Here is a 14,169-nt window from a genome sequence, read left to right as displayed (position 1 = left end):
GAAGGTTTGGAGAATGCAGTCGCTGAAAGCATTGTATGATGCAAGTCTGATATCTGCGCTGGATTTGTTCATTTACAGTCAATCAAAAGAACATGCCAGCATAAACTAGATGAATTTCTCCATTGATAACTATTAGGAACTAATACAGTGTTATAGTACTGTAGCAGTATTAGTAGTGTTCTAATTTGTTCTGAATTTCATTTAAATACATAAGTGTTATTCAGTTAAATAGTAATTTGTCTTTTTTATTAAACCTTAACTATTTCCATGAAACTTTGGCTAATTGGGCCAAAATGTACAGGTCCTGATGTGTGCTAATTAACCGGAATCCTCTGTATATACAAATCATCCTTGATTCCAAACAGCTATCAAATTGAAGATCACTTTGCTAATCTAGATTTTTAAACTTTATTGTCTTAACTAAGCAAGTTAAATAATTGAATATTGATCTGAATTGTTGAGGTCAGCTCAAGGAATTGTAATTGTCAGGCTCCTGTCAAAGAATAAATTTCCCAAAAAAATTGATATTTTTATTTACATTTAATGGTGTGAAAATTGATATTCATGCCTTCACTGGGCAAGAAAACTTCATATATTACAAGTATTACTCTAATATTACAAAGTACCACATTTCCTTCATGTAGTTACAGTATTCTACTATGTAATGCAAAAATAAATTGTTCTCCCATTACACTCGCTCTATGCCATTAAGGTGAGAAAATTGCTGTAGAGACAAACTATTAAATTTGTACACTTGTACCCATAAATCTTAATAAAACACATAAGTTAGTATATTGCAAACAGCATGGCCTCCACACTGTATTAAAACATGAATATGAAACATATTTCCTGTATCATGCTTTTCCAATCCAAGGTCTACATTGTTAACAGGACACAATACAGGAGAAAAACCAAATGCAAACATTAATGGCTTAGTTTTTGTTGAGAAATGTTAGCAGATGTTGAAACTGACTTCATTTCCCCCCATGTCATCAAGAAGCATAGGACACACTATGCAAGTATTAAAAGTACTGACAGGCTCTCAAAAGCAGTTTTCCTATTTGCATCCAGGCATCGAGCTCCTTATGGAGCCCAGTGGCAGAGCATCAACTCAGCAGTTCCCAACAACTATGCAAAGAAAAGAAGTAATTTAAATTTAAATAATACAATATAGAACAGTATAGCAAGGAACAGGCCATGCGGACCACAATGTTGTACCTAACTGATTAATTAGTAATCAACTGTCCAACAAAACTGTGCATATCTAAATCTTTTGAATGCCTCTGTTATATTTGCCTCCAACACTTCCCTAGGCAGCACATTCCAAGCACTCACCAATCTCTATGTGAAAAACTTGCCCTGTATATCTGCTTTGAACTTATAGCCTCTCACCTTATGTGCATGCCTTCAGTTATTAGACAATTCAACCCTGGGAAAAAGATACTGGCTGTCTACAGACATTGAAACAGGCATTCAACAAGCTTATGAGCTCAGAATAACAAGATGGACTCCAACACAGCAGCCTGAGGCCATCCCCACAAATCTCTGACATTTTTTGACATATTGTTAGCCATCAAAATCTGTGAAGTGCTTTTTAACAGATTTTGCATTGTGTGTCAGATACATTTGAAAACTATTCAGAGGTCTGAATAATTGTAAAAAATAAATATTAGGATAAATGAAGAAAGAAAAATAATTTTAGTTAAAAGCATCCAAATACTGATGTTTTCACAGGTGGGAACAATTAATTGTTGTAATTTAGTCCTGCTGAAGGGTTTCGGCCCGAAACGTCGACTGTGCTTTATTCCATCGATGCTGCCCGGCCTGCTGAGTTCCTCCAGCATTTTGTGTGCATTACTCGCATTTCCAGCATCTGCAGATTCTCTTTTGTTTGTAATTTATTATTCATTATAACAGCACAAGAGACATATCGAAATCCATGAAATGAGCCTCTCTTAGATGTAACATTACCTTAGGTTGTACGTTAATAACAGCAGGTTAATAACCTTGGAATATTAATTATTCCCAGCTGTAAAGTGCAATCCTCATCTGCACTTAAAAACATAAATAGGTGGGTATGATTATTAGTTAATCAACCCTGAATGTTTTTAAGCCACTCATATAATCTTCTGTTATACTTTGGGGGGTTGGATGAGATTAGAAATCATAGTTCCTCATTCTTTGTTTAATAGATTACAATTTCTTCAGCTACTTGTCGTTAGAGGGATAATTCTGAAGAGTAAAGTCATTAAATGGAAAGCTAAGAATTGTGCTGTTCAGCCTATTGAATGTCTTTTTTTATTGTATCACACGATGCAGATAATGAACAAATAATCACCCTACTTTCTATGTTACCTGATGCAATTAAGTTTGATATTTTCCTGTTTTAACACTTTTGAAACAACTAGATGCAAGAAGTTTGTTTTTGTTTGTTGTTAATCAGAAGTACATATCCAGTTGTCCAGAAAGCTGCTGCATTGGTATCATATGCAACTGAAGGAAACAAAGGGTAGAAACATAGACTTGCTGTGGAGTGCAATAATGCATCAGGAGGCTCACCTTCAGTGCAGCATCCATTTGAGCTTTAATGATGTTGCTCTTCATCTGATCAGGATGAGAAGAGGGTGATGCAGGAGAATGCAGGGCCTTTTCGAGCAGTTTCTTTTCCTCACCCTGGTGGTTACAAACCGTAAGTACCTTTAATAATTTATAAACACAAATGAAAACTTGATGACTAAATACTAAGCAAATATTTCTCATCAGTATTCACTGAGGAAATGGTCTCTTTATTTGAACAGTTTAGCAAAGGCATGGTGAAAGTCTCAAATAAAGAGGATATTCAATGCCTTAGTGGGCTTAAAGATGGATAAAGATTTGGATAGAATTTATCCCAGGCTGCTGTGACAGGCAAGGAAAGAGATTGTTGGGTTCTTCAGCTGAGATTGTTAAATTCTCACTGATGAGTGAGATTCAGTTTATTAGAAACAACAAATGTGATCTCCCTTTTCAAGATGGGCACAAGGTAAAATAATTATGCACCTGTGTGTCTAATATCAGTAGTAGGGAACTTATAGAAGAAACTGCTGAAGGGCAGGATTAATGATCTCTTAGAATGACAAAATCTAACCAGAAATTGCTAATGTGGCATTCTCAAGGGCAGATCTAGTCTAGCTGATCCAAAGGAATTTTTTGAATTGGTAACAAAAGTATATTAAAGAGATGAGAACAACAGATGTAGTTACATGGATTGATTAGTTATATGACAAGTTCTGACATGGGAGACAGGTCCTACAGACTGGGGTCTTAGGAAGGCATATGAGATACCGGTTTTCATTTGTCAGGGCAGTGGATACAAAAGCAGGCAGGTTATATCCAATTTCATATACCTTTGGTTCAGCCTCCACTAGAGGATTTCTGAGTGCCACTTTACAGGAAGCATGATGTAGCACTAGAGATCAGTACAGCCAAAATTCACAAGGATGTTGATGCAACCTTTTAGTTCAGAGGAGAGAATGGAGGAGACAGGTCTGTTCTTTCTGGAGCAAAGGATGTTAATCACTGAATTATATAATGTGAAATTTGTTGTTTTGCAGCAGCAGTACAGTTCAAAAACACAAAATTATTATAAATTATAAAAACATATAGTGCAAAATAAAAAGGAATACAAGGCAGTGCTCACTGAGCATTAAGAAATCTGATGGTGTAGAGAAAGAAGCTGTTTCTGAATCATTCAGTGAGAGTATTATTCTCCTGACCCTCCTCCCCAAAGGTAGTAATGAGAAGAGATCATGTCCTGGAATGTGAGGGTCCTTAATGATGTATGCTATCATCTTGATCTTGAGTAATGAGAAGAGAGCATGTCCTGGAATGTGAGGGTCCTTAATGATGGATGCTATCATCTTGAGGATGTTTTTGATGGTTGGCAGAGTTGTGTTTGTGATGGAGCTGGATGAATATACGGCCCTCTGCAGCTTCTTGTGATCCAGCATATTGAAGCTTCCATACCAGGCTATGATGCATCCAATCATAATGCCCTCTGCCATGCATCCTTACAGAAATTTATAAGAATCTTTGGGGACACGCCAAATCACCTCAAACTCCCAATGAGGTAGAGCTGCTGGTGTGCCCTCTCACTGATTGCATCAATGTGTTGGGCCCAAGATAAATCCTCTAAGATCATGACACCCAGGAACTCGAAGCCACTCACTCTTTCTACCATTGCCCCTCAATGAGGACTGCTGCGTGTTTACCTGATTTCCTATTTCTGAAGTCTACAATCTATTCCTTGTTCTTGCTGACATTGAGTGTGAGATTGTTGAGGCAACATACTCAACCAGCTGATCTAGCTCATTCTTGTACATATCATCACTGAGTTCTGTCAACAATGGTATCATCGGCAAATTTGAAGAAGGGACATGATTGGAACATAATTATTAGCGCTATAGATAAAGTACAGAAAACTTTTCCCCATGAGAGGTTAAACAAAATGAGGGTACATCAATTTAGAATAAGGACGAAGAAACTTAGAGGGAATACGAGGGGGACCTTAATTCACCAAAGGAGTTTCAAGTACCTGGAATGCACTGCCTGAGGCAGGACCACTAATGGCATTTAAGCAGTGTCTAGACTTGAATCACTTAGACAAAGAAGGTTATGGGCCAAGTGCTGAAAGACAGAATGAATGTCAGTGGGTGTTCACTTATCAGTGTGGACGTAGTGGGCCAAATAGCCTGTATCTAAGCTGGATGTCTTCAGATACTATGACAATGATAATTGTTAGAGGCTCCACAGAATTTTGTTTTAACAAATCAAAATAAAGGTTCTTACACTAAGATTTTGACCTTTTTACAGCTGCAAGGAGAGCTGTACAAATAATCTGGTTTAATGTTATTCCAACATAATAATTATTAGAAAAAATTAATCTGTGTTACTGTGGTTCTACATCAACACAGTTATGTAATGACTGTTCATTTCAGACCCAGTCTGAAGAAACATTTGACTTTTAAGCAAATATACTCAATTCAAACTTCAACCAATTTGGAAAAAAAGTCATAATGTGGATTAAAATAACTAACAGTCAGTATTCATAATGTAGAAGTAGATAAACTATCAATATTGGATATGAACTATTTAAGACTTCCATTCAACTATATTGGTAGGTTTCTCAGACCATTCTAATTGTATGTTATTTTATTCAGAGTGATATTGCTATTTGATTTTGCATCTTACTCTTCTGAAGGCAATGAAACCGTGTAATCACAGGACAAACTCTCGAAGCATTATACAGTGGTGGCAAGGACATTCTCTTTTTTAATTCAGGCAGGGTCAAAGGGCTGAAGGGGTGGATGGATACCAGGTGGGGAGGTGAAGGATCAAGATGAAAGGCAGGAAAAGGAAAGCATAGAAGCAAAGTAGGGAGAAAGAATGGAAGAGGAGAGAAATGAAAGACAAAGCTAAGGGGAGAGATGTAAAGAAAAATGCAGGAAGAAATCTGGATGAAGAAGAGAATCAGGGAGTGAAAATAATCTATGATAGTGAAAGGGTAAAGAAGAAAATGTATTCAGCCAAGTTTTGGAAAGTTATTAGAAGAGTGCTGTGGGGATGTCAGGGCCAAGGTGTGAAGTGTGTGTGTGCCATAGCGTTACAGTTCTGATTCAGATTTATTTATTTAATCACATGCACACCATGCATACAGTGAAACATGTGGTTTATGTTAACAACCAACACCGCCTCAGTGGGTGCTGAGGGCAACCCAAAAGTGTCACCTCACATTCTGGCACAAACATAGCATGTCTACAATGTTCAACAGAACAACACAAGCAAGTACAACAGAACAACAGCAAAAAAACCACATACCTCCCTCCTACCCACTCACTCACAGACACAGACAGCTCTCCAACTCTAGGACATGCCTTTAGAGGACTCAAGCCTCTGACTGCACCCATGGACTTGCAGACTTCTGTCTGCAAGATCTCTGATCCTATTATCTTCTGACCTGGAGGGCCACCAGCCCTTGCCTTACTGGTCTTTGTTCATAGCACTTGCCAGCCTGACATCCATCCACAGACTCCTTCATGCTATGTCCATGACACTGGCCTTCAAACACAGAACGGGAAGCACAGAGTAGAAGCTTAGACTCTAGCCTGACCTCTAACTTCGCCACATCCTTGTCCCTGAACCTTCTCTGACCCCAACCCCATTTTTGTCCCCAAAACCATCTTTGCAAACCTAAAAAAAAACAACTAAGTCTGAGCCTCAATGGAGAACACAGTTCAGAGTAATCTTGACTTGCAACTGTTATAACCATGGTTCTGTAATTGCAGTTAAACTAATAACATGACTTTAACCTTTTAATGATTACCCCAACGTAATACCAGAGCCATCACATTCAACAAATAACAGAAATCTCAAATGCTGAATCCATCAGATAAACTTCAGTATGCAATTTTGCCTCACCTGAAATTGAGCTTAAACAAGTTTATCAGCTTCAGAAATATTAATCTTTGAAAACTTTATCCTTGCCACACAGAATGTAAACATATGCATTCCATGGCACAAATTGATTTCAACAACAATATTTATTTTCCTCCACACTCTATACTACACTAGTTTCATATGTTATTGGATTCAACACTTCACGCTCTGTTCCTTTCCTTCATTAAACTTAATTCAACCTTGACGCCCCTTAACCTCAGAATCAGAATTAGGTTTAATATCACCAACAAACATCATGAAATTGTTAACTTATTGGCAGCAATACATGATAAACATAGAAAATCATAAATAAATGAATTACAGTAAGTATATATGTGTATATTATATAGTTGAATTAAAAATAGTAGTGTAAAACAGAAATGATAAAGAAGTGAGGTTGTACTCTCATGGGTTCAATGTCCATTTAGAAATTGGATGGCAGAGTGGAAGAAACTGTTCCTGAATCACTTCTGTATCTTCTTCCTGACTGTAACAGTGAGAACAGGGTATTTCCTCAGTGATAGGGGTCCTTAATAATGGATGCCACCTTTCTGAACTCTACTCACACCTTTATTACTACTGTCAATGATGCACAAGTTCCTTCTGCAACAATCTTATTATAATCAATGTTACCTTTAAGCTTTTACAAGTAACATTCTCATTTTGTTTCGAAGTCTTTTACCTTTCAGCTGTAAAACTTACTTACCCAAGTCCAACTTACAGAATTCTTTTCCAAATCTCCACTTCACCCTAAGTATCATTTTAAAGATGTCTGAATAGCATATTTTCATCAATGTTATGAGACCATAAGAATTAGGAGCAGAATTAGGCCACATGGCCCATCGAGTTTGCTCTGCCATTTCACCAAGGCAGATCCAATTTTCCTCTCAGCCCCAATCTCCTGTCTTCTCCCTGTATCTCTTTATGCTCTGACCAATCAAGAATGAATCTACCTCTGCCTTAAATAAAAACTTGGCTTCCACAGCTGCCTGTGGCAAAAAATTTCACAGATTCACCATTCTCTGGCTAAAGAAATATCTCCTCACCATTCTAAAAGGATGCCTCACTATTCTGAGGTTGTGTCCTCTGGTTTTCGGCTCTCCCACCACAGGAAACATCCTCTCCAAATCCACTCTATCAAGGGCTTTCACCATTTGACAGGTGTCAATTCTCCTGAATTCTAGTGAATACAGGCCGAGTCATCAAAGACTCTTCATGTGACAAGCCATTCAATCCAGGAATCATTGTCGTGAACCTCCTTTGAACCTCCTCTGGTTTCAGCACATCTTTTCTAAGATAAGCAGCCTAAAACTACTCACAATACTCCAAGTGAAGCCTCATCAGTGTTTTATAAAGTTTCAACATTACATCCTTGCTATCCAGAAGTGGCCATTGTGCTGTCTTTACGACAGTTATTTAGTTTATAATATTTTCGCTTAGTAATTCATTCAATAGTATTTTCTAGTTAGAATTAGAAGTGTTTAAAGTATATTCATTGCATGTAAAATATATCGGCATGCGATGACGTCACATCCGGTTTCGCCGCGTCTTGTGGGAAAATACCGGTTTGAAATTAGCGCGAGGGTGGGGGCTTACCGCGAGGCTCACCTGAGCAGAAGTTGTTTTGCAGGCATGAGAAATCACAGTGAGAGCAACGCTGTAAGTTAATAGATAATCGATATATTGAACTAAGATGTTAATGCCGATCCTGTTAGAAGTAACGACGGTAGATAATGTTTATGCTTTCGTTAGTTAAAGAGTCGCGGATAGTTTGCATGGAAGTGTATTTAAAGTAGTCAATGGAGCAGGTAAACTCTCCCTGTATACTGCACCTTAGTGTAATGTAGTTATGGTCACCTTTGCAAGTATTTACACTTGAAATGTGATATTAAGGAAGGAACAAATACTGTATCAATCTTGTATTGTTTTGTCAACAGTTTTCACCATATGTTAATGTGAAGAGTGAACAGTAAATGGTTAATCTTACTGCGATCTGGTTCTTATTAACTGGTTTATCTCGACGTTGAATTCGGCATTCGTTACACGCGAAGGAGAACGTTACAGCCATGCTAATGCAAATTTTAGTAATTAACTACACATATCCTTGCTTTTAACTATTCAGAAGTCACACATTGATGTGATATTTTTGCTGCTTGATGATCCCCAGTGCATTTCCATTTTTTTGTTCACAGGCATTTCTTCAAGCAAAGGCTATCTGCATTTGTTGAAGTTGTGCCGTACATTAAAAGCACCATTAAATGTTCCCAATTTCATTTCAAAGCTACATCAGGACCAAAAAAAGTTATTCCTTAAGAAACAGACCTGTACAAAGGTATGTTTGTCATGCAAAATAATCCAGCTCAAATTCAGACTATATGAAAGACCAAATAAATCACAAAACATCATTATCTCCAGGAACTAGGAAGCAAGCAAATAGCATTTTCAGTGTGAGACATGATAATATTTGCAGAGAAGCAAATAATTAATATTTATTTGGCTTAACACACCCAATACATACTTCAAGAAAGAAACAATATAACTGGTTTAAGTGCAATGAATTACCTTGTTATTTATGTTGATATGCAATGAGGGCCACTGCCCAACCACCTTACTGGAATCAGCTTCCAACTGCTTAAAACACACTCCAACCTCATCATAGTGTGGAAGAACAGTTGAGCTCAACTCTAAAAAAAATATAAAGTTTATATAAAAATAGAACCATATTGCAAGTGCAAGCTTTATAAGTAACAAAGGAATAATAAAAATGACATTCTGACATCTGTTAGTAATATTGTCTCAGAAGAAATCTGGTTCAAGGAAAAGTTGAATAAAAGCACACCACTTAATCAAAGAGGAAACATGAAGAACCTTTTTTATTGCAATATTAAATAATTCATCTGGTGGGAGTCACTTGCAAAGCAGATAACCAGTAAGGGTTGAAGAAGAAGATTGGTGATAAATTGGGGACACTAAGGCTGATGAGATTCAGGAACAAGGATGGAGTGGATGGGTGGGGGGGGGGGGGGTTAAGGTCTGGGATGCAGTAAGCTAATTCATCCATACCTTAACTCATGAGACGGTATACCAACAGAAGACTGTACACAAACCCATTGTATGTGCAAGAGAGCACATGTTCATGCGGCAGAGCCTGGTACCAATTGTCTTTAATCCCTTGTTACTGGACTAAGACCTCAGTCTGTCAAGCCCCTGTGGTGTTATGTATGCAAGATTCTCAAAATTACAGAAAGGTCACAGTATATTCTGCTCTTTATTGGAACATTCTACCTAATACCTTTCTACATACTTTATCTTACTGCTCTGAAAATATTCATTTCATGTACCTACCTAACCATCTTTTGAATATAAAGATAGCTAATCTAATCCCTTATGCCTACACAATGCCCATATCCTTCCATCTTCCTCACATTCATGTTCCTATCTAAATGTCTCTTAAAAGTCTCTCATAACCTTATAACCAAATCTCCACTCAGTCTCCGATGCTCCAGAGAAAACAACCCAAGTTTGTCCAACATTTCATTGTAGCACATGTCGTCTAATCCAGGCAGTTTCCTGGTAAACCTCTTCTACATCTTCTTCAAAGCCTCAAAATTCTTCCTATAATAGGTCAACCAGAACAGTATACAATACTCCAGATGCAACCTAACTAGAGTTTATAAAGCTGTAATATAACTTCCTGACTTTTGAACTCAATGTCTTCATTAATAAATGCAAGCATACCATACGCCTTCTTGATAACCCTCATGTTAATTTGGGCTTTTTTTTGCCAAATACCTTCATTGTATGCCCCCTACTTTTTAAAATTTTTCCTATACATTGCATACACTAACTAGTTTGATTCAGTATACACTATCTATATACTTCATGATTTTAAATACCTCTTACTCCACAAGTACTTTTGACCCAAGAACAATCCCAGCTTTTAGTCAGTCAAATTCATTCAGCTCAGAATCATTCTGGTAAGCTTGCATCTTTCCTAAATTCATGGCAGCCAGTAGTCACAAACCCTTTGTTGTAGCCTAAACAGTGACTATTTCTTTATGAATTATTTGCTGTTATACTCACTGCCTATATTTATAGAGCTCAGGATCCTGTATGTCTTTTTAACCACTTCAACTTGCCCTGTCATTTTCATTGAGCATATTTCCCTTTATCTCTCTGTTTTTGCATTCCTTTTAGAATTTTGCACTCTAGTTTAAGTTCAAGTTTATATTGTCTCTTCATGTTCTCCCTACCAAAATGTAACATACACATTTCTCAATTTATCCAACATTTCTACCAGCCTGTCTGCATCTCATTCAGAAGTCTACTCATAACTGGCTTTTTCATCAAATTTTGTGTCATCTACAAATTTGGAAACTATGCTCTGTAATTCCAAGCCCAAGCCTTAAATAAATCAAATAAAGCAATGTCCAGGAAATACTATTGAACACCTTCCTACAGTCTGAAAAAATTAACAATTTTCACTACTACTCTGTATTTTGTAACTTTGGCATTTTTTTTATCCATTCGACCAAATTTACATTTACTACAAAGCCTTCAAATATGATCACAGCCATTGTGACAGTGGATCAATGTTCAATTGTGAAGTTAAGCATCTTTGGCTGGTGAGCTTCAGCAAATGGAATGCAGGTAAGGTACCTTGAAACTCCTCTTAGAGCATTCAATGGCAGTTAAGGCAGTAGTATGTTCCTCCTGCAAGATCTGTGTGAAGTGTGTCTAGCTGCAGTTCCTAACTGACCATGTGAAAGAGCTGGAGGTGGACACAGTCAGGATCATCTGAGATGCTGAGTTTCATAGGTGTGAGTTTTAGCAAGGTGATCACACCTAAGGTACAGGCAGAAAGTAGTTGGGTGACCACCAGGAAAAAGAAACAGACAGTTAGCAAAAGATTCATCTGTGGCCATTTCCCTCAAGCAAGGATACTGTTCTGGACACTATTAGGGAGGTTTTCCATCCAGGAAAAGGCACAGTAGCCAGATCTGTGGCTCCAGGACTGGCACTGGAGCTCAGTAGGGAAGGGTGAAGATAGAAGAACTACAATGATAGGGGATTCAATAGTTAGGGATAAGGGGGGGGGGGGGGAGACCACAAGCATGAGATGCTATGTCCACAAAAGGAACTCTAAAAATGGTGTGTTGCCTCCCCCATGCCATGGTCTGGGATGTCACAGAGCAGCTACAGAACATTCTCAAGGGGGCGGGTGAGCAGCACGTTGGCACAAATGACATAGGTAGATAACAGGATGAGGTCCTACGGAGTGAATACGTAGAGCTAGGGAACAAGATAAAAAGCAGAATCTTGAGGGTAGTAATCTCTGGATTACTTCCAGTGCCATGTGCTAGTGTGGGTAAGAATAGACGGATATGACTGAAAAATTGGTGTAGGGTGCAGGGATTCCTATCTTTGGAACATTGGGATCTCTTCTGGGGCACAGGAAACCTGAACTGGAGGGACAACCAATGTCCTGGCACGCAGATTTGCTTGCGCTATCTGGATGGGTTTAAACTATATCGGCAGGGCAGTAGGATCCCAAGATTCAGAGAGGCAAATGAGAGACTGGAAATCAATGCAGAAGTCAGTGACAAGAAGCTTAATAAGCATGATAGGCAAGAAAATGGTATGGAATGAGGAATACCTATTGGATTAAATTGCATTAATTTTAATGCAAGAGGTCTAATGGGTTAGGTGGATAAACCTGGGGCTTGGATAGCTATGTTCAAGTGGGATATTATAACCATTATGGATACATGTCTAAGGGAGGGACAGCGCAGACAGCTTAACGCTCTGAGATGAAATTACTGAAGGGTCATCTAATGAGGCTTTATGGATGGAGCTGAGAAATAAGGTGGTGAATGGTGACCTTGTTAGGATTGTTGGCCCCCAGAACAGACAACAGAAACTAGAAGACAAATATGCAGTGAGATTGTACAATGAAATAATAGGGTTATATAGAAGGAGATTGTCAAGGACTTAGATGAATTGGTATTTGTTAATTGTACTCAAATTTCTTCATACAATATATTGAAAGCCCTACCAGGGAAAGGGCAAAGTCCTACCTTTTCTTGGATAAGAGGGCAGGCAAGTAACAGAGGTGTTACCAGGGAGAACTTGGGACCAGTTACCATAATTCTAATAGTTTTAAAATAGTTCTGGAATGAAACAGAACTGATCTACAGGTTCAAATGCTAAATTAGTGCAATGTGAATTTTGACAATATGATACAGGAGCTTGCAAAGTTGTTTGGGGTAGGTTGTTTGCAGACAAAGGGATGGCTGGGTGGCTTTTAAAGGTGAGATGGAGAGAACTCAAGGTCTGTACGTTCCTGTTAGAGAGTGAAGGACAAGGCAGATAGGATTAAGGACACTGGATGACAAGGGATATTGCGGCACTGGTCAGGAGAGAGGAGATGTGGGTCAGGACAAAGACTGTTGGGATGAAGTTAATCCCTGGAGTACAAGCGATGCAGAAGTGTACTCAAGAAGGAAATCAGGAGGGCAAAAAGGAGACATCAGACAAATATTGTGGAGATTAAGAAAAATCCAAGAAGTCTTTATATTAAAAGAAAAAGAGTCACTCAAGAGAATAGGGCCCATCAAAGGTCAAAATAATTTTTCTTGTGTGGAGGTACAGGAGATAAGCAAGGTCCTTAATGCCTATTTTTCCTCTTTTTAACTGTGAAGAAAGACATGAAAACTTCAGAACCAGGAAAAGTAAGTGTGAAGGTCTTGGAGATCTGTATACCTCTATGCCTTTTAAGAGATCCAACACCTCCTCAACTTTAATGCAGACTATCCCCAAGGCCTGACCAGGTTTATCCAAGAACATTACAGGAGACTAGAGAAGAAATTGCAGGAGCCCTACCTGAGATACTTGCATTATTGTTAGCCATAGCCAGTGGACCAGAGGGTAGTGAACATTCAGCCTTTAATTAAGAAAGGTAGCAGAGAAAACCTGGAAACTATAGAGCAGTAGGTCTAAGATCAATTACTAGAGATGATTTTGGGGGAATTAGATACATGGATATCCAGACAGACTAGTTGATTAGGGATAGTCAGCATGGCATGTCTATTCTGCTATTTAATAAGATCATGGCTGATCTGATCACAATCTCTACTCCACATTCTAGTTTACCCATCGTTACCTTTCAATTACTTTGCTTATCCACTATTGCCTAAAACATACAAAAGATGCAGCTTCCACTTCTCTTTGAGAAAAGGTATTTCAAGAACTCTTGATCTTCAGAGGAAAAAATCCTTGTATCACCAAGTAAATTCAACAACCATATCTTTGGCAATGTCATCCAAACCATTCATATAAATCAATAAAGTTGAAGCAACATGCTCCAATCCCTACGGTACACCACCCATCACATCTTACCAACTAAAGATCCTCTTATATCAACTCTCTATTTACTGATAACTTCCCCAGTTTATTATGCATATTATCTGGTACACCATGAACTTTTATTTCCCACAATAAGCTTTGATCTGGACTTTTTATAAAATGCTTTCAAGAAAATTCAGAACATCAGTAAGATTTCCTTAACTTCAACCTTCCTATGTCTCTAGGATCTGCCTGGTATGGACTCTCATGTCCCAATTCTTGACTCCTAAAACAAATATTCCATTCCAGTGTCTGTCATAGGTAAAGATTACAATACAAATACAGAAAAAT

At 38.1% G+C, this 14,169-nt stretch overlaps 1 protein-coding gene across 1 annotated transcript in view; it reads right to left on the bottom strand.

Moving 5' to 3' along the window:
* The window catches only part of LOC132395619 (band 4.1-like protein 4B), a 339,992-nt gene that overhangs the window by 69,842 nt on the left and 255,981 nt on the right, over positions 1–14,169 (bottom strand). The window contains exons 17-18 of the mRNA XM_059972481.1: positions 9,037–9,158; positions 2,560–2,673 (exon numbers count right to left, since the gene is read on the bottom strand). Coding sequence (XP_059828464.1) covers positions 2,560–2,673; positions 9,037–9,158 — 236 coding nt within the window. The remainder of the gene's footprint in view (positions 1–2,559; positions 2,674–9,036; positions 9,159–14,169) is intronic.

This window comes from Hypanus sabinus, chromosome 6 (assembly GCF_030144855.1).
Source record: "Hypanus sabinus isolate sHypSab1 chromosome 6, sHypSab1.hap1, whole genome shotgun sequence".
In the NCBI taxonomy this organism is placed as follows: domain Eukaryota; kingdom Metazoa; phylum Chordata; class Chondrichthyes; order Myliobatiformes; family Dasyatidae; genus Hypanus; species Hypanus sabinus.
Note: the sequence above shows the minus strand (reverse complement) of the source record. Positions and strands in the feature narration are given on the sequence as shown.